The sequence below is a fragment of the Simochromis diagramma genome, unplaced genomic scaffold, assembly GCF_900408965.1.
Source record: "Simochromis diagramma unplaced genomic scaffold, fSimDia1.1 OVJJ01000320.1, whole genome shotgun sequence".
NCBI classification, from domain to species: Eukaryota; Metazoa; Chordata; class Actinopteri; order Cichliformes; family Cichlidae; genus Simochromis; species Simochromis diagramma.
Genome location: NW_024386773.1, coordinates 12,295,611 through 12,322,786, shown reverse-complemented (window position 1 = coordinate 12,322,786; position 27,176 = coordinate 12,295,611). Strand labels below are relative to the sequence as shown.

Below are 27,176 nucleotides of genomic sequence, written 5' to 3'. Positions count from 1 at the left end.
AATGTGGTTTTAAAGCCTGTCTTCTGTTAGAAGAAGCAGTCATTGTCTATTTTTAATAAGAACAAAAGGTGTCTAATTCTAAAATATCTTGTAATTTAATATAAAGGTTCCTCTTTTTAGTCAGAACAGAATCAGCTGATTCTGAGTTGCATGTGAAATGTTGGTTAGGCTTGGTCGTAGCACAACTATGCATTATGTGAGTTCAAGTATTTATGTGTTACAATGCTCCGCTATGCACTGTAAAACACTGGTTTGCAGTTGGAGTCCTTTCAAGTCTGAGTGTGAAACTGGCAATTTAACAAAGCTGTGTTCTTGCAATGCTGGTGGTCACTGTATTTCTATTCAGAATGTAACACACCGGGGTAAAAAAAAAAAAGCAGTATAAGCAGCATGTCTTTTGATGTTTGCTTGCCCAGATTAAGGGTTAGAAATGTTTTCTGTGTGACCAACAGGAAGTCAAATACCAATGAAAGAGTGTAGATATTCTACTCTAATGACACATTCACATCTCCCTTAATCTGCTGATATTAAATAGCCCATATTTTCACACTGGTTTAATGAGCCAGTTATTTCATTCTCAAAATAAACCAGTGAGACACAGAAATTACAGAGCAGATGAAACACTGCAGTTAGAAAACTGTCTGAGCAAAGTGCAGATAGTCTGAGAAACTTTGGATCTGAAAGATCATACAGCTGGATCAAGAAGATTGGCAAGGAAATAAGAGTCATTACAGCACCTAATTATCACACAGGCAGCACTTCCTGTAAGTATACCTGTGTGGCATCAAAGCAGTGAGAGCTCAAATTTAAGGATCTAGAGCTAAACAAAACTGATTAAAACATTTCAGCTCCAATCTCCACGATGCTGGATGACTGTCAGCACTGACTTGTAGCTTAAAACTGCTGAAGTATGAAGTCATAAATAAAGAGCTTGCTAATTAAAAGTCTGTTAACAGGTGTACCAAGCATTGTTTACCAGCTTTACTAAGACCACAGGAACAGTAAAATAACTTACATGAAGAGAGAGACCATTAAATGGAAGTAGCTAATAAATTATAAAAAAATATGCATCAATATAGTTTTTTTTAACCTTTATTATTATTATTTGTTTTAGTCTTGCCCTCATAAATATTTAAATATTAATGTATGGTTGCGTGATTGTGATTTTTGGATGGTTTTAATGTGCCTTTGCCTCCGTTTACTGCACACATGTCACTGAACCTACATGATGAAATAAATAGAAACGCTTTCAGTTTGCGTGACGAACAGGTTGTGACATCGTTACTATGCTTTCTATGAACACGGAGGGTGAGAAAGCGGGGACGGCACCAAAATAAGAGAGAAAAAGTTTCAGGCTTTTTTTTTTTGGGTTCAGTTCAGCACGTGGGGAAAGGAGTGGCCTGGGAGCGCAATAATGGGACCAAAGAGACAGATGGGAGGGAAACTGGGCTCGGATTACAGCCTGACAGGGGGTAAGGGGCCGGCCCGATATTTGGGAATATACGAAGATTCATTGAAGGTAACCGGGACATAAAACTACAGCGTCTGGCCTGAAGCGGTCGGTGCTGAGTTTGTGCTGCAGGTCCAGGTCCTGCCGCTGGATTCCCCCATCGGTTTTTTGGGAAGGGTGAAGGTCGAATGGTCTGGCTTTTGTAATTGGGGACACAAACACCAAATAACGAGAGAAGCCTCCGCTCCTTTCGCACCATTTTTTCTCCCTCAAGGGCCCTGCATGTCTAATATTTAGACATGTTCAGCTTTATGGATTCCAGGACTATACTGCTACTTGTAGCGAGCCAAGTTTGTCTATTAGCCGTTGTGAGATGTCAGGTGGAAGACGACCGTAAGTGACAGTTTTATTTCTCTGATGAGAAAAAACTCAACTTGTATAAAGAGTATACTAAGAGTTACTCGAATAATCATATTGTAAATAATGTTTCAGCACAGTACGTGACGTGTGGAGGTTTTTGGAACTTTTACGCACAGAAAAGTCACTGATATCTTTGATGTTTTCTGTGCATGAAAGGTTATTTATGTGATGACAGAAAGATGATTTCTGTGGATCTTCGGTCTGCCGTCTGTTTATGTTTTAATTTCTATGAGATGTAGGATGTAAGTGCATGTCACATTTGCGGGCGCGCGCGAGAATGGAATTGATGAAGATGTGGTGGAAGTTAACGGGGGAAAAAACCCTCAGAGCGTGCTTTTCTTTTTTATTTCTTATTTACTTTTGCATTTATTCGTCCTAGTTTAAGTTAAAACCGAAGATCATGTGATTCTGATTCCTACTTTGAACTCAGCTCATTGCCTTAAAAGCTACCTTCCCCCTTCTTTCTCAAAGTCGAGCTGCATGACACCTGTGGGTGTTTTAAGGGCCTTCGCAGACTCTCCTTTTAGCTGCAGATTCACTTAATATAGTGGGGGAGGGGGAGGGGATGAGCAAAAAGTGAAAGGTGGTCAGGCTCAAGGGCCTTTGGTGAAAAGTATTCACATTCCTTTGCTTTCTGAGGGCATCCAGGCAAATCATGGCTTGTTGGGGCAGAAAGCTGAACTAATAACTAAAAGCTCCATCAAATATTTCAAAATAACTAGTTTACTGACACGATACTCACCCTGTTGAGAACAAATCGTCCTTCGTACCTGCAGACTGTTTATATTTTTTTAATAACTGGAGTAGGATTCTTAATCATTATTATTGATTTTAGTATCCACAAGAGAGATCTGAGAGTAAAGGTATGCCAGCAGATTTGGGGCCAGAAATAATGTTCCATATGATTTCAGGCTTTCCATCTGCTTAAAAGATTACCCATAAGCTGTGACAGTCAGTCCAGAAAGAGACAGAGCCAGGGTGCAAGAGGGGTAACTGGAAAAATATAAAGCAGGGACTTTATTATTCTGATGTGAAGAAAGTGCAGTGTTCTTAATAATATACAAGTTGAGTTCAAGAAAGCTGGAGAAAAAAAGATGCCTTTTTTCCCAGAATAGAATAGAGGGGAATAGTCGTGCCAAAGCAATTGGAAGTCTCAGGTTACCCTCTCAGAGATGTCAGTTCCTGGATTCCTGGTTATAATGCGAGCCCTTCTTTCCTAGCACTTTTTGGTTTTTTTAGGGAGACGGGGTATAGAGGTGTTATTGTGACCCTAGCACAGCAAGAGGACTGGAGCTCTAAACCTTGAGGCCACCAAGTGACCGTTCTTGAGGCCATAAAGTTAACCAGACATAGGTAGAATTAGCGCTGAGACCTAAACAGTTACTAAATAAATAAGAACGCGCTTGACTCTAATGTCCTCAAAAGTACACCTGGATTCACTTTACAATTTTCATTGTTTTACTCTCCTGGAAAACAGTATGGTTGCCAGCATATGGGAGAGGAGACTCACAAATTATCCTCAGTGATGAAAAGCCAGCTCTCTGTCAGTTCTCCAGTAGATAGAGGACCCCTTGTCCTACAATACCCCATTACAGGAGAATCTTTCATATTACAGCCAATGAAAGGACAGGTGCAGCCCTTTCATGGTGCATCCAGGCCTGTAGAAGTTCATGTCAAAACCGCAAGGTATGTGCATGAAAGCTGGCCATTTTCTTTTCTCCGGTGGGTTTGAACTGGCATCTGACGCAGCTATGGTTTCCAGATGGGGATTGAAATGTGCCCCGTGTTTATACAAGGCAATACTTTGTGAATTGCCCACTCTGTTTCTTTCCAAAAAGGCCTCATTCATGGCTGCTGAGGTCCGTTTGGATACTTAGACTTAAGCAGCTCTCAAAGGTAAATATAGCTACTGTATTTGCTCCTTGTCCTCTCACCTCTCAGCAGTGCGCACCCTGGGGCCTTTCTTTTCATCACCTGGCCGCAGGTTCTGTGACTCCATTTTTTATTTTCAAGCAGGTGTTTGGCTGCCAGGCTGGAAAACGAACACGTTTCTGATTACCCGGATCTACTGTAAAACTGTGATGCCAGTGGCGTCATTTACACCACATACAGCAGCTGTATTCAGAAGTGAACCGCCTCCAGCACGTTCTCTTGCGCCCTTCACCAGAATGTGGCCTGAGAAAATAATCCAAACGTTTTCATTAACTCAGTGCAAACTTTGCCTCTTTTGCAGTACAGTAGGGTGTCTCCAGCTCTAATTGTCCTGTACTTAACTTGTTGAGGAATTCCTACACATGGCCTCCAGCTCCTGTAAAGCTACTGGGGGTTTCCTGCAGGTCTTGCATTGCTTGTCTGTAATTCTGCGAGGCTAAACTGCCACCTTGTGGCTACTTGAGAGGTTGCATTTCTCGGTCAAGTGAAGAAAAGCTGGACTTGAAGCAGAGAAGTTGTGGTTTTTGTAGACGTTCCTCAGGGCATTAATAAGTCAACAAGAGAAAAATTAGCAAAGATAATTATGATAATAAATCAGGGAACAATGACATTTTTCTTTGTTTTTAATGCATTTCTTTGAGGAATTAATTGTTCCCCTTTACATTATTATAAACTAAATCTGGTCTGGTTTTGGACTGCCAGATTAACTTTTATTTAAGAGTACTGTGCTGATATAGTGTGTTAAATAGTCTACACACTCCCTACTTTAATTTAACTTTCTGCACTTGTGTTGAAAAACATTCACTGAAAGGCTGTTTATGGCGTTATTTTGCATGCATTATATCACAGCGTATATGTTTCACAGCTGAATATGACATTGTTTTGTTTTTGTCTGTCATGAAACACACGACACTGACTGCTATTCGCATCTGATATATAATCTCTCGTTTTTTCCTTCCACTGCTACCTACCCGCACCTCTTCTGTGTGTCCCTTTCCATGGTCTCACACACAGAAGAGGACACGTTTAGCTGTGTACAAGATGGACAGCGTTATAGTGACAAGGATGTGTGGAAACCAGAGCCTTGTCGCATCTGTGTGTGTGACACTGGAACCGTCCTGTGTGATGAAATTGTCTGCGTGGAGCTAAAAGACTGCCCCAAACCTGAAATCCCATTTGGAGAGTGTTGCCCCATCTGCGCTGCTGACCAGCCTCCAACCTCTGGTTGTAATTTATTTATCTCACATCTCACATAAATAAATTACTGCTCAGGATCATATTGTTTATTTGGGGGAGAAAACGCCACATCGCCTAAATTTGGTATTAATCAAAGGTCAGGTAGCTGCTGTTTAACATGATGTTCACTCTAATGTTCTATTTGGACATCTACTGTGTGACAGCCTTTGATTTAAACACAGTTTTCGAACCCCAAAGCAAACAAATGATGAGAAATAAACAACAACAGTGACACATCTGACAGGATTTCACTGAAACGCTACCTCGCCGTAATTTTTCCATAGCTGGCTCACCTTGGCCCCATCTTGTTTGAATACTCTCTCAGTATCATGAAAACATGTGGGAGTCATTAAGGAAATACCTCAGTCAAGCAGACACGGCTTCACATTTCTACTCTATATCCTCTCTGTGGATTTCTGCAGATCTGATGGCAAGAAAACACAGTGACTGCGTACTGAGAGTTCAGACTATTAGAAGGATCTATTCACCACATTTGAAAATGCCATTGCTGCAGATATACAAACTGTATGGGTCACATTTGGAAATATAAATAAGGTCAGCTTGAGTGAAGTCACTGTGTCAGTGCATGTGTCACTGTTTTCATTGCATGCTTCTGGATTAAAATGCTTTATAATATACTTATTCTTATTTTGAAGGCAAAACTGCTGAATTTTGAATTTAAGCTTTTAATCACATAAAAACAGAGCTAATAAAAACTGAAATATATTCAGACTACCCACTATCTGACTGTGTCAAACAGCATTATGCATCTGTCAGATCTGTACTGACTTTTATTTGATCTGATAGTTCCTGATATACGTATATATTAACATATTAGTGTATGTATATCAAAATTCTAAAGATAAATGTCATCTTCAACAAGAGTGTTGCAGAAAAAACTGTTACAACTTGACAAAAATGTCATTTTGATGCTTTTATTGATATTTAAGAATCCTATGCACTGTTGTGTCAAAGTGTTTAAAACAATACTTATTTACATTTTTCATTTTTAACCAAACCTGCTGCTTTAGCTTTACTGATCATCATAGTTTAACTTCTTTGAGTTGCAAAAAAAGGAACAATGAGCTTAAAATGCTGTGAAATCAACAGAGTTCCTGCCTTTGCCCACGGCACAGAAGGTTTAACGTTTCAGTAGAAATACCATTTTGCAGTCTACTCCAGCTCCTTTGCTCTCTACTCTTACCCTCACTCTGCAGCTGGTTTGCTTTTGCTTTGAGCTCTTAATGCGAGATGGCGATGCAACCAACACTTGTTTACAGTCCTGATGGGCTCTTTGTGTGATGAAAATATGATTTGGTGGTGGTCTTTGGAGCAGTTTAATTCAAGAACATAAAATTGATTCCCGGTATTAGTAGCCTTTCTCCTTCCAGGACGTACTGCAAGGCCAACATAGTTTGTTCACTAACTATGATCTGTTTTCTCCCTCTCTCCTGCTCCACACATAACAGGAATACCTGGTGCTAAGGTGAGACACTGCACATGTTTAAATGCTGCATATGTATTTGTCTGTGTATGCAATCGTTATGCATGTGTGTGTGTGTGCGTGTGTTTAATATCAACCTCTCCCAGCAATAATAGCCATATCTGTCCCAGACTTACAGTGTTGGGGAGTAACTGAATACATGTATTTAAAATACAAAATATGAGTAACTGTATTCCGTTACAATTACCGTTTAAAGAGGTGGTATTCAGAATACAGTTACTTTGTTGAAATGAATGGATTACACGGCGGTATTTTCCTGTTTCATAAGGCTCTGCCCTCTTTGTTTTTGCTTTCCACGCTGGTGGAAACCCAAACAAAACACGCATTAAGAGGCTCTAATGCCTGAGTCTCAATCTCGCGGCCCGTGTCACCTCTACTTGCGGCCCACATAATGACGTGAAGAAATATTTAAAAAAATTATTCACAAAAATGATTTAATATGAAGGCAATAGGCAGAGTGTTACAGGCATAGCCGTAAAGAATGGAGCCTCATGGGCAGTGTAGTCCGTGCTGCAGGGAGACTGGACTAGTGCATACCTGTTATGTGTCTGTGAGTGAGGGAGAGAGAAAAAGTCAGAAAGTACGAGCTGTCACCGAGCAGAAACGGGAGCTGACGTATTAACCAGAGGTCCCTTTACTACGGTTCGGAGCCGCGGACCTGTTTTATATACGCGCTGAATAGTTTTCTATGAGATCGCTGCAAAAAGTTCAGCCTTACCTAATTTCCACCTACTGTTATTCATTTATATTAAGATTTAAAAATCTAGTCGGTATTGCTATGGCAAGTAACCTTCAGTAATAGTAATAAATCACATTCATGTAGTTGTAAAAAGCATGATAATATATTAAGTAATCCAAAGTATTCAGAATACGTTACTCTCATTGAGTAACGTAACGGAATACGTTACAAAATACATTTTGGGGCATGTAATCTGTAATCTGTAGTGGAATACATTTAAAAGTAACCTTCCCAACACTGCAGACTTATATCAGGGCTGCATGAGGGCCCTGTAGTTTAAGGATTGAGATGAGGCTTTGATATGAATGAGCTTTGGCAGATGTTCAATAGCTATTTCCTGTTCACACTGCGTGCAATATTTACACGTGCACTGGCGCTGCGGGGGATACTCACTTTGAACATTTTGCTGTGACCAATTTCCCGATAAAACTGCAAATTCCATCAAAAGCTTTCATCAGATGGGCTCTTATGAGCTGTTTTTCAGAGTGTGGTTGAGGAAAAAAACAGGAACTGAGAGATGTTTGAAAATAATCAAACTCTCAGCTACTAATAGAGCCGATCTTATTTGCTGTTGTGTTCTTACCTTTTTCTTATCTCAGGGCCAGAAAGGCGAACCCGGAGACATTACGGATGTAAGTTGATGCCACACTCATAACATGCAGCATATCTGTGTTGTCATTTGGAAAAGCTTGTTTGTTAACTATGTTAGAACCGTAAATCCTGAAGTGACAGAGATTTCTTTTAAACTCACAAGACACACTCAAAACTCGCCGCGAGCCTGCAGCGGAGAAGTGTTCAGGTACTTTACTGGTAACTGAACTACTAGTAAAACCAGCAGTAAAGATAATACATCACACACACAAGCAGAAGGCCAGAAATCCCCACTGTTTTATCCATTATTAGTATAACTGGTGTATTAATGCGTAAGTAAATTCATCTATTTTAAAAGGTTTTAAGTTGCTCTGTTTATAAAATCATAATGTCAAATGTTTTCGTGCATGAACTCAAAACACAACCAACACCACCAGTTTATATAAGACTGAGAGTGTTAGAGAGAAGGGAAGCGCTTCTGCCAAGCCGCTCATCAAGAAGACAGCCAAGCACAATAATGGCTCCATACATTCCCCATAAAGATCCTCACAGGCCAGCAGAGCGCAGGAGGGACAGAAAGTGAGCTCCCTGCTGCTGCTGCTGCTGCTGCTGCTGCTGCTGCTGCGGTGCTGCTGCGGTGCTGCACCTGGAAATGCTTTACCCCACTGAGGCGATACAAGCTCATGGCAGGAAATACAAAGGCATTGTTTATTATATGTTTCTTCTAACGCTTTGCCCGAAGAGATTAGCAGTTAACAAGTCTCCTCTGATGGGAGACAGATCATTTTTCCCAAAACCTCTCTTGTGCAACTATATCTGGAAAATGTTTTGTTTTAGGCCCAGAGATTAAAAAATGTGTTTTATTCAAGACCAGCTGATTCTTATCAGTTTGGTGTTTCTGCCCTTGTCTTATCCAGGTTATAGGACCAAGAGGACCACCTGGCCCAACGGTATGCACCTATTTTCTCATAATTATTCCCCTTTGAGCACTTTTACAGACACTGCGTAGTATCTGAACGTGTTTAGAGTAATTATATAGGTTTTACATTTAATTGGCAGAGCAGTGACTGGAAATGGAAACCGATCTGATATAACAGTAGTAGAGTTAAAAGGCTTCAGCTGTTATTCAACACACAAGTTTTGAGATTACGCCTGAAGTTATTTCACCATCTCCTGTTCACCCAGGGACCGCCAGGAGAGCAAGGACCCCGAGGACCAAGAGGAGATAAAGGAGAGAAGGTCAGTGTAACGTGTAAAATATAAGAAATAAAATTCAATGACTCTTGATTTTCTACTTTAAAAAAAAGGAAACTCAAACCCTGCCCAGCTAAGAAGTACAGTATGTGTCATTGAATCGGAGCTTTAGGTCTCGGGCAGTGGGCTGGGGGATCTGTTATAGGTTGCAGGTTTGCAGAATGGTAGCCTTTCACTGAGCGACTCAGCCTAACTAGTCATGTGTCATTTCCATTAGGCTGTGTGGTCTGCTGAGGTTTGGGGTGTTTAACAGATGTGAGGCTGTCGGAGACTCATAATGTAAACCTCTGCTGCTCTCAGAGGGCCCATAGTCAGTCAGTGTGGGAAATCAGCACCACCACATTTGCAAGGCTTTGATCATCTCAATAATGTAACATCACTCGGATGTGCTAATGGCCGCAGGCGAGGAGTTTATGCCATGTAGTCGTCTTGTTTATGCAGATTTAAGCGCAGGACGGATCGAGCTTTGGCTAACCACTGTGAAGAATCATGGGGTTTTTTTTAGGTACTCGGGTTCTTTGTTTGAGATTCCCTTGCAGGGTAATTTGTCACTGCATGCACAGAGGAATGCAGGTAGTCCAATTTGGCCAGGAAAATCATCACCCGAGTAAATGTGTAATCATTTATTCAGAGTGCACACAAGCTCAAATGTTGGCCACAGGTTGGAATTAATGAATGCTAAATTAAAATATGTTATGTAACACTTTCATGTTCTTACACATGTTTTTTCTCTCTTACATTTGCAACAAAATGGGAAGATTATTACTTAATAAGATGATATTCCTATTTGTTTTGGTACTTGAATTGTGTCTTCTCAGTTGTGAGACGCATTGATGCAGTTCAACACAGCTGCAGATATAGAAACATATAATATTTGAATAGAGGGAAAGCAGTTAGTGAGTGAATTTATGAGCTGATCTGTTGCAAATGCTTCTCGATTGGATTTTTTTGAGATTTGACAAAATGATTTGTGGGGCATTTTGTGAAACACGAGATTTTCAATTCATCTGAATTTTATATTTATATTTAAGGGAAGTCCTGGCCCCCGTGGCAGAGATGGCGAGCCTGGCACCCCCGGAAACCCTGGCCCCCCTGGACCTCCAGGACCTAATGGACCCCCTGGCCTTGGTGGAGTGAGTATCGCATGTCTAGTAAGGGCGATAGGCTAGCATTCACTCCAGACATGGGAGCTGACAGGTTGAATACTGATTCAAGGCCAAGAATGGGTTCACTTTGGCTGCTTGGAATAACTGGAGAGAGGGGTGAAATGGAGCAAAGAAAGAATCCAAGAGTACAAAAGATGTGGGAAACTGCTGGTGTTGGGAGGAGGCAGAAAGACAACAGTGAGGGGATGCAGAGGGAAAGAATAGATCGAATGCCTCTCATTCTTTGTAGCAGAAAAGAAAGGAGGGTGACTGAGGGTGGTGGAGGTAGTATGATAGACGTAAGAAGGGGAAGGGAAGAAGTGCTTTTTGGGGGGGGTGGAGTTAAAAAGAAAGAGAGTCTTTGTGAGAACGGTTCACATGCCCTCTGTCTCTCCTCTGTCTGCATCAGAATTCACATACTAAGCTCTACTACTGACAAAAAGAAGGTCAAAAGCTGATTCTCTCTCCAGCCAAAACGATGCAGCATCATGCAGTGATGCATGACACATGAACACGCTTTGCAAGTGTTGAAATTAAGTCATCTATTCGCTCTGTTCCAGTCAAATACTTTACCCAGATTTATACTTTTATTTCCCTGAGATTTCACAAACATAATAAACCACAAACCATTTTTGTTTATTATAAAAATCCTAAATATGTCCTTTGTTTTGCCTCCTCCAGAACTTTGCTGCTCAGATGGCTGGTGGTTTTGACGAGAAGGCCGGCGGCGCACAAATGGGTGTGATGCAAGGACCAATGGTGAGCAAGTGATGATGAGAGCTGCTGCCACTCCTGTGTTGTTTTTATCACCGCCTGATTTCATCTGCAATGGGGCTAAAGTTATGACGTTTTCAAAAACAAAGCGCTTTGAGTCTATCCACATGAAGACCTGGGTTAGAGATCTGCATCAGCCCGCATCTGCTCTGCATCCCCATCCTGCTCTTTAACTGCTCTGGGGGGACATAAACAACTTCTTTCCATGAACTAGAGAAGCATCACCTGGTCATCAAACGTGAAAACTGTGAGATGGAAACATCATCATTCTCCTTTAGGAGAGTAGTTTCCAAAGCAGGATTTAAAGTCTGGGATGGGAAGAAACAATGAAGACTTCACTCAGTGTTCCCTTTTTGTCTTTTCCTTCTTTGTTGTTGGTTTATGGATGAAACCAAGAGATAAAAGGCACGTTTTTCCTGCTGCTGGAGGAAAGAAGCTGCAAAGTTCTGGGTCACAATGGAAAATAAACACCTCACATGGAGTACAGAGGGGTAATTTTATAAACCAAGGAAGCAGCCATTGATCTTCATTATATTTCAAGCTCATGAAAAACCGCTCCTGCTGGCATGGCAGCATGCCCGTGATGGAGTGAGGAGCATACTGGGAGCTATTTTGGTTTAAAGAGCCACAGAGAGGCTTGGCTGTCTCTCAGCCCAGCAGTGGTTTGAGACGCTCTGAGGGTAGGGGGACTGAAGGCGATCACATCCCCTCAGCTAGCGTCAGAGTGTATGTGTGTGTGTGGCTTAACTCCTACTGACTGTCCTACCGTATGTCTGTCTGAGAGCTCACCACAACACTGAGCCTTATTGAAGGAAGTCTACGTTTACTTTGGCTTATGCCAGCTTGCTGTTGGAGAGAGCAGTGGAAGAGCAAACTGGACTGATGTTAAATCACAAGTAAAGCTTAAAACCCTCTTATATACCTGTAAATACCCCAGCTCATATCCTGGCCTTACATAGCTATTTAAACAATGCTGCTACTGAAATGCACGCACACACACAAACATATGTGTGCCCCTCAAACACACTTTCAAACATTCTGCAGATATAAAGCCCCATTGATACGTTTCTCCCCAGTGTGGTGAGGGCTTCCCACACCCACTGAAAGGTGACTTTCATTTGATTCTGAGGACCACTGTGCCCGGCTGTGACATTTTCTTTGGCTGCAAGCCCTGATTTTTGTATGAGGCTTCATAAGAGCCACACTACTGAAAGGAATATGTTTCTATCCAAGCAAGCAGCTGTCAAAAGTCATCGGAAGTCAAACCTTTTTTTAATAAGAAGAACTCGGGGTCTCGAAAGCTCTCAGCTCACTCCCTTGAATTGAAAAAAAGCACAAGGATATGTCTCAAAACTGTTACAGAATTAGTTTGGCAACTCCAACCAGACGCAGTTGCAGAGCAGTCGGAGATAATTTAGTTCAATTTAGTTTAAGACTCTTCCGCTGAGCCGGTGCCTGAAATCTCACTTATCTAAGATGAAGATTTTCATTATAACCAACAGTGAGTCATGCAAGAAGCCATGCAGAGTTCAGCCTCCTCTCTTAAAAATGCAACACTTCAGCTTATGACCTTTGAACCACAGAAACACACAGTGAGTGGAAAAATTAACTGAGGAAAGCAGAAGGATGAAAGAAGTGAAGAGAAAATCTGATCCCGGGAGGAATTTCAAATGATTTATGGTTTTGACAGGAGAGCTGCTGAGTATTATGTAGCTTTGAGGCAAAGCAGGTGATGTGTTTTTATAGCTTCTCAGTGAATTCGCGTGGATAAAATGACCACTTAACAAATTTTACCAGTAATGCAAACTGTAAAAAGTTAACTGTGCTGTTGTGTAATTTGCGTGTTTATGTATTTTCAAATGTGTGTAACATGGACGGGTGGATTTATCTGCCATTATCTTCATGCTGCTTGTGTGTTGTCTTGTCTTCTTCTCAGGGCCCTATGGGACCTAGAGGACCACCTGGGCCAACTGGATCACCTGTAAGTACCTCCTGTACTCCCAAAAACAGCACAAATCAGGGCACACCTGTAGACAGGATCCTGTGGTTGGTCACAGACAGGGTACACATGGCAAAATCTCATAATTGTAATGTGATGTGTAATGTGCATATGCTACATTGTCTGCTCCTTTAATGTATTTAATAACAATATTGACCTTAAAATGGCCACTACTCGTGCAAACCTCAGGAATAAGTGCATACAACAGGCTTTAAGTAATAACTGTTTATACTGAGCCCTGCTTTAACCACGAGCGTCTGCTCCGGCTCTCCTCTGGAGGAAGATGGCAAGTAAAGAATACTTTCATCTCCCTGAAGGCTCCGGGGCTTTTTCCTGTGCCACGACCCAGACATACCATAGAACACCTGACAATTTACCTTACACCCCCCACCACAGGCAAACGCCCTGCCTTGTTCTACCCCTGCCTGTAACCCAGCTCCACCTGCAGCCCTTACTCAAAGAATCCAGAAGCTGCTGAGTTGAAGGCAGTGCCACCTGACTTGCCTCAACTTGATCATTTTATCGCCCAAAGCCCCCATTTGCAGAAATGCAATTCCACCTTAAACAACTTTGGTCTGCTTTTAGATAGGACTTCCTTTTCTAAAGTTATGGTATAATTTTGGATCTTAGAAGCTTTTAATTTAGAAAAACAGACACACGGATGCCATAAGGGATCAAATGTGGATTATCTTCTATCGTATACACGTCGTTACAACGAAGGATACTTGTATTTCAAATATTGCAGTTGGCATATGTGCAAGTATTCTATATGAGCATAAAATTCAGCCTGATTTCAAACTTCTCTGTATCCCAGCAAGTTTCTCCACCCTTGGCTCTGTGTGATGACAATAAAAGAGGATATAGGCTCCAGCTCCCTGTGATAGGCAGTTAAAAATGGCCACTTCAGGCTCATAGCTCCAACTGTGAGTACTGAAATGTCATTGCTGTTCTTTTGTGTCCAAGGGGCAATTCATCAGAAGAAATCTGGCTTAAAGGGATGGTGGACTTGAAAGGAGAGGGACTCAAATGGCCTGTTTTAGACAGAAGGTGGCCTATCTCCTTGACCTAACCAAAGCTTGACAATGGCACAAAGCCTGCAGAGTCCAAGAAAGAAATTATGCAGCTAGAAACTGGCATAATAGATTCCCTTTAATCAATACCTCTTTGAAGATGTAGTTAGATTAGCAGACATTTATTAATATCTTCTTTGTCAGTGTATAAAAAATGTTTCACAGTTTGACTCTCTCTTCTTTTCACATCCCAGGGTCCACAAGGTTTCCAAGGTAATCCTGGAGAAGCTGGAGAGCCTGGACATTCAGTAAGTATCCCACCCTCCTGAGGTTTTGCATGCCCCCTCTAAACCCCTAAGCCTCTGCTCTTATTTCTTTTTTTCTTTTTGTTTTTTTAATTTCTCATGGCTGCTTGACTTGAGCTGCTTTCTTGTGACTGATTGTTTTTAAGGGGGTATTTCAACCATGAAAAAGCTTGAAATTCTTCGAATGATAACATAAAATCCAAAAAATATTTTTAAAAATAATAATTTTGGTACAACATGTATGAAAATGGGCACAAGAACAACCCAAGAATAAAAAAATAAAACCCAGAGAGGTCCAATTGTCCAGATTAAGTGTGTTTAAACACTTTTTTTTATTTTAGGTAGTTTGGCTGTGGCTTACTGTACATACCTGTGTTGCATTTCACAGTCTGTTAGTTTTGCCAACTGTGCAATATTGAAATTATGAAATATATAGACCTTGAGATATTGACGTTAATATCTGTCTCCACCTTCCTGCACACATATTTTGAATAAAAAGGTCAAATCTGATTCTTCCATTATCCTTGCAATCATTCCTTTCCTCACATATTTATTTTTACAATTCATTATCTCCATAAACTCATCTTGGAGAGGAGATTGCATCTCTTCCAATCAGTTCTTATTTTCTATTCCTACATTTGCTTCTCTAAGTTTTTTAATTTTTTCTCCTCATTCCCCCAAAGTTCACTGAAACCACACCACCAACCCCTTCCTGTACCCAGCACTATTCTCTCAGCAGGTAGACAATGCAAGGTCTCCCCACTGCTGTGTTAATCTGCTCATGTGGAGTCTAGATATGCAGACAGAACGTCTCGGAGATGCCTTTCCCTTTTAAAAATGTGCCAGTGCATCGTTAGGAGTGATTAAAATCAAACTTCCTCCCAGAAACTAGCTTGACAGTTGTAGAGGGGTGAAAATGTTGGCCAAGTGTAAAGTCCAGTCATGGAAAATCACAGATCAAAGAGGAGGCCAGTACATCGATAGATTAATAATCAGCACTTCTGTTCTATGTCCTTCACCAAAGCTGTACTTTTTGTGCAGCTGCTTAGTCATGAGACAACAACCCAGGGAGGAGAGAAAGAAAGCCTGTAAAGACCTACAAAACCCTTCTTACTGAGACACAGAATACTTTTATTTATAATTATTAATATTATTACGTAACTTATACAATTAGCAAAAACAATTCCCATTTCAGATTAACACAGTATGGTGTCCTTTCTAAATTAAGGCGTTCATTATCTTTTTTTGCATAAGTAAACAATATTGGCGGCTTGCATCAGTGAGTGTAGCACTTAAACTGTGAAAACAGAGCTGATTGTCAGGAAACAGACACCAGCTATGAATACCAGTTCCTATTAATTAAAACGTAAAGTGTGTAATGTTGCCCTCTGTTGATTCTCACAGTTTCTCACCTGTGCTCATTTTTTCTGTTTCCAACAGGGATCCATGGGACCCCGTGGCCCCCCTGGACCTTCTGGAAAACCTGGAGATGATGTAAGTGTGACCATTGCAACTAAAATGAAATGCCTCACCTCTTCGCCAGGTTGGCAAAGGTGAGGTGGCTGTAGCTCAGGTGGTAGAGCAGGTCAGCTACTAACCGGAAGGTTGGCGGTTCAATCTCCACCAGACTGCATGCCAAATATCCTTGGGCAAGATACTCACCCCATGTTGCTCTCCGACGCATTCATCGGAGTGTGAATGTTAGACAGTAAGCACTGAACAGTTTAGAAAAAGGGCTCGGGTGAATGAATTAGTTGTATAAAGTGCTTGAGTGCTCAGATAGAGTAGAAAAGTGCACTCATGTGATTTCAGCAGCAGGACTTTCCAGTCTGAGTCCTGATGCATTCTCCACATAAACAGATGAATGTTGTCTCTGATGCTGTTTTATATGAGCAAATCCTTGTTTTGTATAGAAGTTTGGACTCAGTTAGTTTTTTGCGGTGTTACTAGCTGTTACTCCTTTAGCTGTAACAGCTCTGCAGCTGACTGAAGTGTTCAGCAAATCTTTCTCAAAGTAGAGGCTCAAAGTATGCTGTGAATTCAATCTTCAGAAGAATCTTCAAACAGCATTTGGACCACAGACATAAAAAAAAAAAGTAATTCCTCCTTTTAGCCACATGATGGCAGCAAATGTGACATTACACGCTGTGTCCACTAGGGTGCTCTTTAGTCTATTCAACTACATACAAGTAGACAAAAAATACACAGACGTTTTTTATATGTAAGGAAGAATTGCACAAAATAACAACTTCAAATGCAGGTTTACTTTGGTTTTCACTTCACTGTCTCTGTCTTTGTTTTCTGTTTTAGGGTGAAGCTGGCAAACCTGGAAAATCAGGTGAGCGTGGACCTTCGGGACCTCAGGTGAGTTACTCCAGTCAGCTGGTGCTGATTCCAGTTAGATGATGAACTATTAATGCATTTAAATGCAAACTTATTTAAATCTGTAAATTAAGAAAGAATTTTAATATTTCTCGTTCTCTTTGTTTGCTAAACTGGACTCTTTGTATTTGTGGAGAAAGTAATTTCCTTTAAACTCTTAGCTTCATGTTGATTCCCTCTGTTTATGTTGGTCTCCATCTTTTCCTTTCATGCCACAGGGAGCTCGTGGATTCCCGGGAACTCCTGGTCTGCCTGGCATCAAGGGGCACAGAGTGAGTGTGTTTGTTGTCCTAGAAATTCCAGCATAAACAGGCGGGTGTTTATATGTCATGTAACCTGACGTCTCTGTCTTTTAGGGTTATCCGGGGCGTGACGGTGCAAAGGGGGAGACTGGAGCTGTTGGTGCTAAGGTGAGATGTAGTGATTTTTCTGACAGACCCACAGCTTGACACTTGTTTAATCCCCCAAGTTGCTGAACCATAATAACAGTTAAATCCTCTGTTCAGGGTGAATCTGGTTCTCCTGGAGAGAGCGGCGCTCCCGGACCAATGGTATGAGTTGTGGGCATTACACACACACACACACACACACACACACAGGTTTTTATATCTTCGTGAGGACATTTAATTGACATAATGCTTTCCCTAGCCGTTTACCCTAACCATCAAAAATGAATGCCTAACCCTAACCCTCAGCCTAAAATTAACCATAACCTGTTGGTCCCCACAAGTATAACATTCCAATTTTTGGTCCCCACAAAGATGTCTAAACAGGTATACACACACACATTTGGTAAATGATGGTAATGGTGAGAACTTCTCCTCTTCTTTTCCCTCACAGGGACCTCGTGGTTTGCCTGGTGAGAGAGGACGTCCTGGAGCCAGTGGAGCTGCTGTAGGTGCCATGTTTCTCTCTAAACTGTGGTGTTGGAAACAAAACTTAATATAATTTGTAACAGATGGTTGGATTGTCACCCCTTCTCTTTGTTTAGCAGTAAAGAAGTAAATTTAGAGCATTTATCAGGTGCTTCTTTTAGGCAGTTATGGCGATAATTGCATTAACCTTTAAACACTGTGTCGCGTTATTTGTTGATTATAAGAAATCATTTATCCAGCTGTGTTTTTTCCTGACCTGTCCTCATAATGCACTGTTCACTTTATTCAGGGAGCTCGTGGAAATGATGGCCTGGCCGGTCCTGCTGGTCCACCTGTAAGTGCCCTCTTAGATGTCATGTAGTTTCCTTTTATTTTGCCCACATTTGCATTGAGATCTGGTAGGAAATACTGTACATGAAGTCAGAGCTGTGTTTCTCTACATGCACATCTCCACAATGTGATAGTATCTGATCTTTCACACCTGGATGTGTCAGTGATTAATAGCCAAACTGACAGGCTATTTTCTCTCTGTAGGGCCCCGTTGGACCTTCCGGAGCTCCAGGCTTCCCTGGCTCGCCCGGTGCAAAAGTAAGTCACATGTTTATCTAAATGAAGCTCTCAGCACCTCTTCATATTCACCTTTGTGCTGGTTATTCTCTTTTGCACTGTTTGCCTTCTTTCTTTCTATCAGAACACTGCCAGAAAAACTTGAATCACTTATTTAGGATTTTTCTGCACCAAAATAAAGTTAAAGTGAATATAGTTTTAGGAAGATTTTCTTTATATGAGGAAAAAAGTTATTATCTCAGAAAATGTCAGTACCCAGCTCAGGGAGGATTTTGTGGGGACAAGATGAAATGCTTCAGTGAAATTGGAGATGCCTGCGCTGCACTGAAAAGTGCTTTAAACCTCCATCTGTGTGGAAAATTGGGGAGGAGGGGGGGTTTAAAGTGTTATTTTCCCTCTCTCACTCCCCTTACTGTCTTTTTTCTTCTTTTGTGTCTCTGGTTTGAATCTGATTTATTTCTCCTCCATGGCAAACAGGCTCAGATCTGTGCTCAAGGGGCCTGTGCTGGTGGTTTGCTTTCTTCTTCAAGCCCCTTGATTGTTTAAGAAATCTCATAGGAATTGCAAATGGAGCGTCTCTTTAGAAAATTCAGGAGTGTTTCCTTGAAATAGCGAAGGCAAGCTAGGCTCAAAACGAGGGAAGGGGTGTGTTTGGAAATTTCATCATGTTATATTCAAAAACACGCACAGTATAGTTTTGTGTTTATCTGCAGAAAAGTCTGAATGGCTTTATGTATGTTTATGTTTCATGCCTTCGATGCCTTCAGGAACCTAAACTTCTTAAATGTGTTGATGAGATGTTGCCTCATTTAAGTCCTTTCAGTCCTGGCACAAAAAAAGCTAATAAGACAGACGCAACATACACATATGAACCTTGACTGCAAAAACTAAAGAAACTATCGTTGTGAAATAAACAAATGTGAGATGGACAGTTTTTCTTCAGCTCCTGCTGCAGATGAATTCTATTATCCAACAGCGACTGAGTTACTGGCTCTAATATACTGAGATTTTTTCCCACACTAAAAGCAAATTTAAAAACTACAAATTTGGCAGAGGTCTCATTTTGTCTTCATCTTTAGAGACAGTAAATTATTGGCATTTACAAAAGGCTGTAACATCAATGTTTTTGCACATACCTTTGACCTATGTGAGGTTATAGTTACTACTGCATGTGAAAAGCCTGCAACGCAACAAGAATGACAAACACATTTCATGCATCAGCATGAAGTTGCACACTGCCACTGTGGTAAAATCTCTGGCTTTCGTCCACAGGAGGTGGGAGCTCAGAATATTGAGTCAGGCTTTTTAATACTGAAGCACAAAACCTTGAAAAATCTTCTCCTCCTACATCTAATCCTTACTCCTCGATTTTATTTAAATGCTGTTGCTCCAAATCACAACAACTGTCACCTCGAGGCCCTTTATGCTGTTGGATAAAGAGTCCTCCTAGCCAGATATTGAAAGCTTCCAAAAGCAATAAACAATATGAATATTAGAGATATATTAAACATAAAAAAAAACCAGACATACCAAGGGAAGTAAGATGGCAACAGGAGAAAAGTTAAGATGAGAAGAAAGCCTTCTGACAGAACGCTCTGAAGGCAAACTGCTCCCACGACCCACAAACTGTATATAAAAGATGGCATTAGCCACCAAGACTTCGCACAGGTTCTGTCTTTAGGGCTCAAGCTCAGCGTTTTAACTGTCACCATGTAGGTGTATAACAATTACACTTTGGCTCCAACCAAGTTGATGCCCTGCTGTTTTATCTATTTTGCTATAAATGGAACCATAAGTTGCTAAATAAACACAGTGCTGTTTTCAGTAAGAGTTGGAATAAACATTTGAGCCCTTAAAGTCTTCAGGAAAATGATTACTGAGAGGATACAGCAGGAGAAGTGATCCTCTGGGCTGCTTTAAAATAAATGTCCACACAATCAGACTTGTTGTTTCTGTAACTAGAGATGTCGCCCCCTGCTGGTGATGAGAAAGATCAGGTTTAAGCACTTCTACATTGCAATGGGCACTGAGTATTTTAATAGAAGATATTCATAATGTAAGAAGTTCATAAAGAGTTTAAATCTACTTCCTGTTTTTTAAATAAAGTTTGCAATAAGAAAGAGCCACGTCTGCAGCATCATTTTGCATCTACTTTTATCCTAAATCAATACCATTTTTTGATAATTACAAGCACTAGTATTTATATTTCACTACCAAGAAACCTATAAATCCCATAATACATATTAAAAGGGCGATCGTGGCTCAAGAGTTGGCAGTTTGTTATGTAATCAGAAGGTTGCCGGTTCGAGGGTCTCGAAAAGCACTGTAAAAATGCAACCCATTATTATTATTATTATTATTATTATTATTATTATTATTATTATTATTATTATTAAAAGACATATGACGTTATTACATAAATCAATTAAATTAAACTATTTTTTTAAATCACTCTTCTTTTCAATTCTATTTACATTTTTTTATTAAAAGCCCATCTGGAAGTCTTTTTCAGTTACTCTGTGTACTCTGCTTACACATTACTCATCTGTCCTCTGTGTTGTGGATCAGGGAGAAGCCGGACCTACTGGTGCTCGTGGACCTGAGGGTGCTCAGGGACCTCGTGGAGAGTCTGGTACTCCTGGATCTTCTGGACCCTCTGGCGCTTCTGTAAGTGATGCTAGATCTCTTTATCTAAATCTGTCAGTTCATACCACTTTCTTTTTTTTGTGAAAAGTGCAGCTCAGTTTCTTTATTACATGTTTTTCTCAGAAACTTGTCAGACTCTCTTTAGTGAGCAGAGAGAACTGTGCTGTGGAAAAGCAGCTTTTTGCTGTAGTTTAACATTGTTTGGACAGACTGTTGGTAGACCCACCCACACCATCCTGTCAGATGAGCCCCTGAACCCTTCCATCAACATCACCTGACATTTTAAATTAATAGGATTTGATTAAAGACTATTTTTTTTGCAGGGTAATCCCGGTACTGATGGCATCCCTGGAGCGAAAGGATCTGCTGTAAGTTTAGCATTTTTACCTTTTCTGTATTTCAAAGTGCCACCTTCTCACTTAACGTTTTCATATTTAGACATGCAGGTAATTTTTTTCTTGCAACTTCAGAGTTACTTTACTGCATCTAATAATATTTGCATCCTATACAGAACATTTACAGTGATCTCTTATTGAATCTGACCGATTAAGCAGTGAATGATGTTGAGCTTTCTATTCCAGCTTTAAAAGCTGAGATGAAATACTTCTGATTCAGTGATCAGTCAGCTGACTGACTTCAGACCTCTCTCCGTCTCTTTTTTATAGGGTGCTCCTGGCATCGCTGGTGCTCCTGGTTTCCCTGGACCTCGTGGGCCTCCCGGGCCTCAGGGAGCCACTGGACCTCTTGGTCCAAAGGGAACATCTGTATGTACTGAATGAATCATTCATAACACACAGGATGCCCCCTTCATTGGAGTTATATTACTTTTAATCTATTTATATATCTGAATGTATTTGCAGTTTAATTGACCACTTGATGTTTGTTGTCCATTTCATATCCCAAATAATTAAAGCAGGTCTTAAAAGCATAATAACTCATGCATTGTTTCTCTCTCTGTCTCTCTGTTTAGGGAGACCCAGGTATCCCAGGGTTCAAGGGAGAGGCTGGACCCAAAGGAGAAATTGTGAGTTTTGTTTCCTTCGACTTGTGTCTGTATACCCTGATGGGTTCATCAGCAAAACAGAATTCATTGATACAGTACAAACACTTCAGACTATGTCATCTGACAGACCTAGTACACATTTCCACATAGTTTAGGAACGCAAACCTAACAAAACGTATTACTTTAATATGTAAAAATACAACATATTTTTTTCCAGTTTTGTACTAACCTTGTCTGTTATTCATCAGGGACCACCTGGTCTTCAGGGACCAAATGGCCCACTAGGAGAAGAAGGCAAGAGAGGGCCCAGAGGTGAGCCTGGTTCTGCTGGACCACTGGGACCCCCTGGAGAGAGAGTAAGTGCACAGCATGCTTTCTTTTTCCAGTTCTTTAAAAAATGCTGCTCGGGAACTCTTGGGAAAGTAATATTAAATATATCACAGAATATCACAGTGTCAGGGTTTTCCTACACCTAACTTACTGTTATTGCTTACTCTGTGATGGATGGGTGTGTATTCGTTGGGTAAAACTTTGCAGCCCATTTAAGGCCCACTGTGAGATTGGGATATTGCTGTTTAAATAAAGCTTAAATCTAATTTTGTGTTTTCCATTTAGGGAGCTCCCGGTAACCGTGGTTTCCCTGGTCAAGATGGTCTGGCTGGTCCAAAGGTAAGCTTCATGATGGTTTCACTGACACTCCAGAGAAGAGTTTTGGTTTGTGAAAAGGAAGTGAAGCGCTCCAAACAGCCTAAATGAGCTGAGTAGAGCATGTTTTAGGCATCTGCTCAGTAGTTGCAGGTGTAAAACTGTATATGTGAATGAATGTGTGTGAATACATTCAGTTATATGTGATACACAGACATTTAATTTAAACTTTTCCATAAGACATAAAAAAGATGTTTGTGTCATGACGTTATTATTATTATTATTATTTTAGTGTAGGTTAGTGTAGAGATTTTTGACATGCAGCATGGAGGGAGTAATATTTACTTCACTGAGCGATAAAAGCATTTCCAGTCTGATGGTGATGATATAAGCTTGTTAATAATTGATGAACTTACGCTTCAGAAGACCAATTAAGCAAAAATAGTTCAGCATACTTTGAAATAATAGTACTTCAAACGTAGACTAGAAGCCATCAGAAAACCTTGGAAACTGTGTAACTGAGATATTCATATCTATATTTTACTTTCTTGGTTGTGAAAGCTAAAACTGCTGAAACTGTTGTAAAAGTTCTAAAGAACAGGATTATTTCTCAGTTTAGCTGTTTGTTTTTCATGAATGTATAAATCCTTTAAAGTTCCAAAATATATTTTTGTCAGAAAAGATAAATAATCTGCACATATTTGACTACACTGTAAAAGGTAAAACACGATGTATATGAAAAAAGCAGCTGACCTGATTTCCACAAAGCATTTTATTGAGCGTAAATTGATCTGGTCTCCGTGATGACTTCTCTGAGAAATCATTTTTCCCCTCATTAGCTCATAACATTTTTTAAATCAAGTTAAATTGCACAAATCAGCTGGCAGATTTTAAAACGATGCGGTTAATGAGGCACGTCTTTGGGGTTCACTCTGAAGTCACAAATTATTGAAGGTCATAATAAAAATGTTATTTTCCTTGAAGAGTAAAAAAAGTGCCATTTGTCAGCACACTTGTTTCCCTTTGACTTCATCCTGCACGCTTTAGGAGGCAGCAGTGATGCACGCAGCCTCCCACAAGATGGCAGCATAGCTCACAAACCCATCACGCACACTGACCTACTTGTCCCAAATCACCAAAGCCAACATCTCATTAAATATTATCTTTCCACGGACAGTTTCATTTATATCACAATTAATCTGTCTGAATTTAATCTTCTCATCTCCTGCAGGTCAATGAAATTTGTTCATCCTACTAAAAGAGAAACACATCTCCTCTGAACTTTGAGATGTTTCCCATCCTCTGTGTTTGACTTTACACTCTTCCTCATAATACAGGGAGCCCCCGGTGAGCGTGGACCCTCAGGAGCCAGCGGTCCCAAAGGTGCCAGCGGTGACCCCGGCCGCCCTGGAGAGCCCGGTCTGCCCGGTGCCAGAGTAAGTGCTTCCTCTACAGCGCGTTATTACGCATAGATGCTGGTGATCTGCAGAAATGTGCTTTAAATTTCCACAAATCTCAAAAGTGTTCAGAAGAACATGTTTATAGATAGATAGATAGATAGATAGATAGATAGATAGATAGATAGATAGATAGATAGATAGATAGATAGATAGATAGATAGATAGATAGATAGATAGATAGAGAAGTTGTACTTCCTCTTCCTCTCAAATATTTAATTTCAGCTGCAGCAGTAGATTGTTTATGTGCAGTCACCAAAATGAAATTAGAAAACAGAGTTAATGAAGCCTGTGAGCAATGTGCTCTCATTCATGTTTCCGTTCTTAGTCATTTCCATCAGCAGGTGCTGCTTCCTGCACAGGGGGCTAGTCAGAGGTGTAAAATCAGTCTCACGTGGTGCCATATGTTCTGTAATCCCACCTTTCTTTAGCATATGTCTGCAAAGAGATGCCCGATGACTCATCCAGATTTAGCCAGTAATTCTCCTTCCTTTCTCTGACAGGGTCTGACTGGACGCCCCGGTGATGCTGGGCCTCAAGGCAAAGTTGGACCTTCTGTATGTTCATGTACACGTTTCTTGTTGTAACAGACATTAATTAGTCGTTGTTGTTTACTTGTAAATTAAGAGAAATAACTACACGCTGTGCATCCGCTTGCTGTATTAAGAGCCGTGTGTTATTTTTAATATCACATGTGAAACAACCAGGGAGAGACTTGTAATTTTACCGAATGTGCTCTGATCACATAATGACTCATGAGTGGTTTCATCAAATTGAATTGTGGGAAATTTATCCGCCCATTATCCGCCAGCCTTATACTGTAGCTTTCTTCCACGTTCACGCTGAATTCAGGGGGCTGCGTTTTTTCTCTTTCACTTTGGGCTCCGTTTGCCACACAGTCTCCTGTTTTTAAGGATAACATTCAATCCTTATGTTTATACACTTTGTTAGTAGTGACGGTGGAGCCGTAAACTCTGTAAGCTGCACCACTCACTGAAGCCTCACTAATTAATTTAAACACCTAAAAAATAAATAGATTTGAAATAGTGCAACTCACATTTATTTGATATACAACATACATTTCTGCATAATGATTTCAGATTTGTAATATTATGATATTTGTCTAAATGTGCAACAAACAGCTACATTTTTTGGTTGGATTACTAAATGAATGGATGTAACATTACTGAGGGATTATACACAGTGTGTCATGGATTTTGCTGTATATTAATTCGATTTTGTAGTCACATTTTTAATTTTGTTAGAGAAACATATGGCAGTTATTTACCGTTTGGCTTGACTTTACTCAGGGAGCGCCTGGTGAGGATGGTCGTCCAGGACCTCCTGGTCCACAGGGAGCCCGAGGACAGCCTGGAGTCATGGGATTCCCTGGACCAAAGGGAGCAACTGTAAGTAAAAAGAAAAAAAAGTACCTTCTATAAGGGAGTAATATTTTACAGTGTGTTGCAATGTGTTTTATTTGTCCTTTCTAAAACATAAATGCATGATTCAAAAATGCACAGTATACCTGTTCAGCAACATGTGGAGTGCTGCTGAGTAATTTTATATAATTTGATGAGCATCATCACCTGTATCCACCTTTGTTCTCACAATAGGTGTAAAGGGATCAGCAGTAGCATTTTTACTAACCACTGGATTTTATTTCTGCTTTTCTAAGGGTGAACCTGGCAAGTCTGGTGAGAAAGGACTGGCTGGAGCTCCTGGTCTGAGAGTACGTTCATCGTGTTTCCATTTTATGTTTTGAAACTAACGCTCCTCAGATTGACTGCTGTGTTTTTATGAAGCATTAATTAATCACGTGCATAAAAACATAAACATGTTATGCTAAAGTAAAGTCTCTTTTTAGAGCCAAATATTTGTTATTGTCAGAAACTATAAACTTTTGATTAGCTTCATTTTTCAAGTACACAGTTTCACAGAGTCCAGCTTCAGCACGAGAAGCCTCAGTTATATATCTGTCAGATGTCTGCCCAGTTAAGAGCATCACCTTTGGCTTTAGTGCTGATATCTGTCAAACCTCCTCCTCCACCTCCCACCCCATCCTCCTCTGGCTCTCTCTTTCTTCGTCTCCCCAGGGTCTGCCCGGCAAAGATGGAGAAACTGGCTCAGCTGGACCCCCTGGCCCTGCTGTACGTATCTCTATCGCTCCCATGCCACTTTATATACCTTCAACACCGATATTATCTTATCCCTTTTCTACGTCTGCACTTAGAAGCAGTCTTTGTTATCTCCATTTCCCAGACTGCTTCTATCGTAGCTCTGTCTGGAAAAAAAAAGTCCTTGACCAAATTGTCTGTACATCACGTCACACCATCACTGACTTACAGACTTTCAACTTCTTTTGAAGATTATGTTTCAGCAAACTAAACAAACCTTTTTGAACTAGAGAACATTTTGTATATGATAAATATTTTATTTTTATAATGTTTACTAAGAAGTGGAAGGTTTTGCAGAATTTTCCCACCATTTTAACTGTCAGGCAGACGTGAAATTGCACAATTTTAATGAATTATATAAAGTGACTGTAATTATGACTTTTAGGGTCCTGCTGGAGAAAGAGGAGAGCAAGGACAGCCTGGTCCCTCTGGCTTCCAGGTGAGTCTGCATACTTAAAGCTTTGCTATAACACCTGTGAGCATATATGAGCAGTTGTATCACTACTTTTATATTGTGCAGTTATACATAGAAACTTCAGTTTATTGCTTTTCTTCTGCTGAGCAGTGCCAGAATCGGGAACCACTTATTTTTTCTATGACCACAGTTGTTTATGGTGCAACAGAGAAATATATGTATCATTCCATAAAAGTATATTTTAATGGAATGACACATATTTAACATGTATGTTAATTACATGAATTACGTGTTGTGAGCATACAGGAAACATTTGCCCAGTAAGATTAGGTTATGTCTACTATTTAGCTAGAAAACTGCAGCTAAAGGGGCTCAAAAACTCTGAAACTGGGCACGTCTGTCACAGAGTCATATGTTGGGTATGAGTGTTGCAGAATGGCTCACACGTATGGTTTCACCTAGATGTGCCAAACTTGCTGGGCACATGTTTCCTGTGCAGCAATTTTACTTAATCTTGCAAAATCTAAAGACATTTATAATCCAAAGTGTTCAAAACTGTGACTTGACATTAGGTCAGTGAGTCAAACCCGCTCTGTGACTTTACATGGTGAGCCACTAAAGCGAATTGTGGAATATCTACAGTGGGAGAA

The 27,176-nt window shown here is 40.5% G+C and overlaps 1 protein-coding gene across 2 annotated transcripts in view; it reads left to right on the top strand.

The window, feature by feature from the left end:
- The first annotated feature begins 1,517 nt into the window (after window positions 1-1,517).
- Window positions 1,518-27,176, top strand: part of col2a1b (collagen, type II, alpha 1b) — a 44,586-nt gene continuing 18,927 nt past the window's right edge. The window contains exons 1-30 of one of the 2 annotated variants that reach the window (XM_040008607.1): window positions 1,518-1,843; window positions 4,817-5,026; window positions 6,508-6,524; window positions 7,881-7,913; window positions 8,790-8,822; window positions 9,058-9,111; window positions 10,158-10,259; window positions 10,953-11,030; window positions 12,982-13,026; window positions 14,309-14,362; window positions 15,800-15,853; window positions 16,670-16,723; window positions 16,960-17,013; window positions 17,098-17,151; window positions 17,248-17,292; window positions 17,582-17,635; window positions 17,906-17,950; window positions 18,151-18,204; window positions 20,752-20,850; window positions 21,153-21,197; window positions 21,495-21,593; window positions 21,800-21,853; window positions 22,081-22,188; window positions 22,448-22,501; window positions 23,815-23,913; window positions 24,438-24,491; window positions 25,245-25,343; window positions 25,613-25,666; window positions 26,031-26,084; window positions 26,497-26,550. In XM_040008607.1, the coding sequence (XP_039864541.1) occupies window positions 1,750-1,843; window positions 4,817-5,026; window positions 6,508-6,524; window positions 7,881-7,913; window positions 8,790-8,822; window positions 9,058-9,111; window positions 10,158-10,259; window positions 10,953-11,030; window positions 12,982-13,026; window positions 14,309-14,362; window positions 15,800-15,853; window positions 16,670-16,723; window positions 16,960-17,013; window positions 17,098-17,151; window positions 17,248-17,292; window positions 17,582-17,635; window positions 17,906-17,950; window positions 18,151-18,204; window positions 20,752-20,850; window positions 21,153-21,197; window positions 21,495-21,593; window positions 21,800-21,853; window positions 22,081-22,188; window positions 22,448-22,501; window positions 23,815-23,913; window positions 24,438-24,491; window positions 25,245-25,343; window positions 25,613-25,666; window positions 26,031-26,084; window positions 26,497-26,550 (2,007 nt within the window). In that variant the 5' untranslated portion in view covers window positions 1,518-1,749. The remainder of the gene's footprint in view (window positions 1,844-4,816; window positions 5,027-6,507; window positions 6,525-7,880; window positions 7,914-8,789; window positions 8,823-9,057; window positions 9,112-10,157; window positions 10,260-10,952; window positions 11,031-12,981; window positions 13,027-14,308; window positions 14,363-15,799; window positions 15,854-16,669; window positions 16,724-16,959; window positions 17,014-17,097; window positions 17,152-17,247; window positions 17,293-17,581; window positions 17,636-17,905; window positions 17,951-18,150; window positions 18,205-20,751; window positions 20,851-21,152; window positions 21,198-21,494; window positions 21,594-21,799; window positions 21,854-22,080; window positions 22,189-22,447; window positions 22,502-23,814; window positions 23,914-24,437; window positions 24,492-25,244; window positions 25,344-25,612; window positions 25,667-26,030; window positions 26,085-26,496; window positions 26,551-27,176) is intronic. The other variant, XM_040008613.1, reaches the window with a different exon arrangement.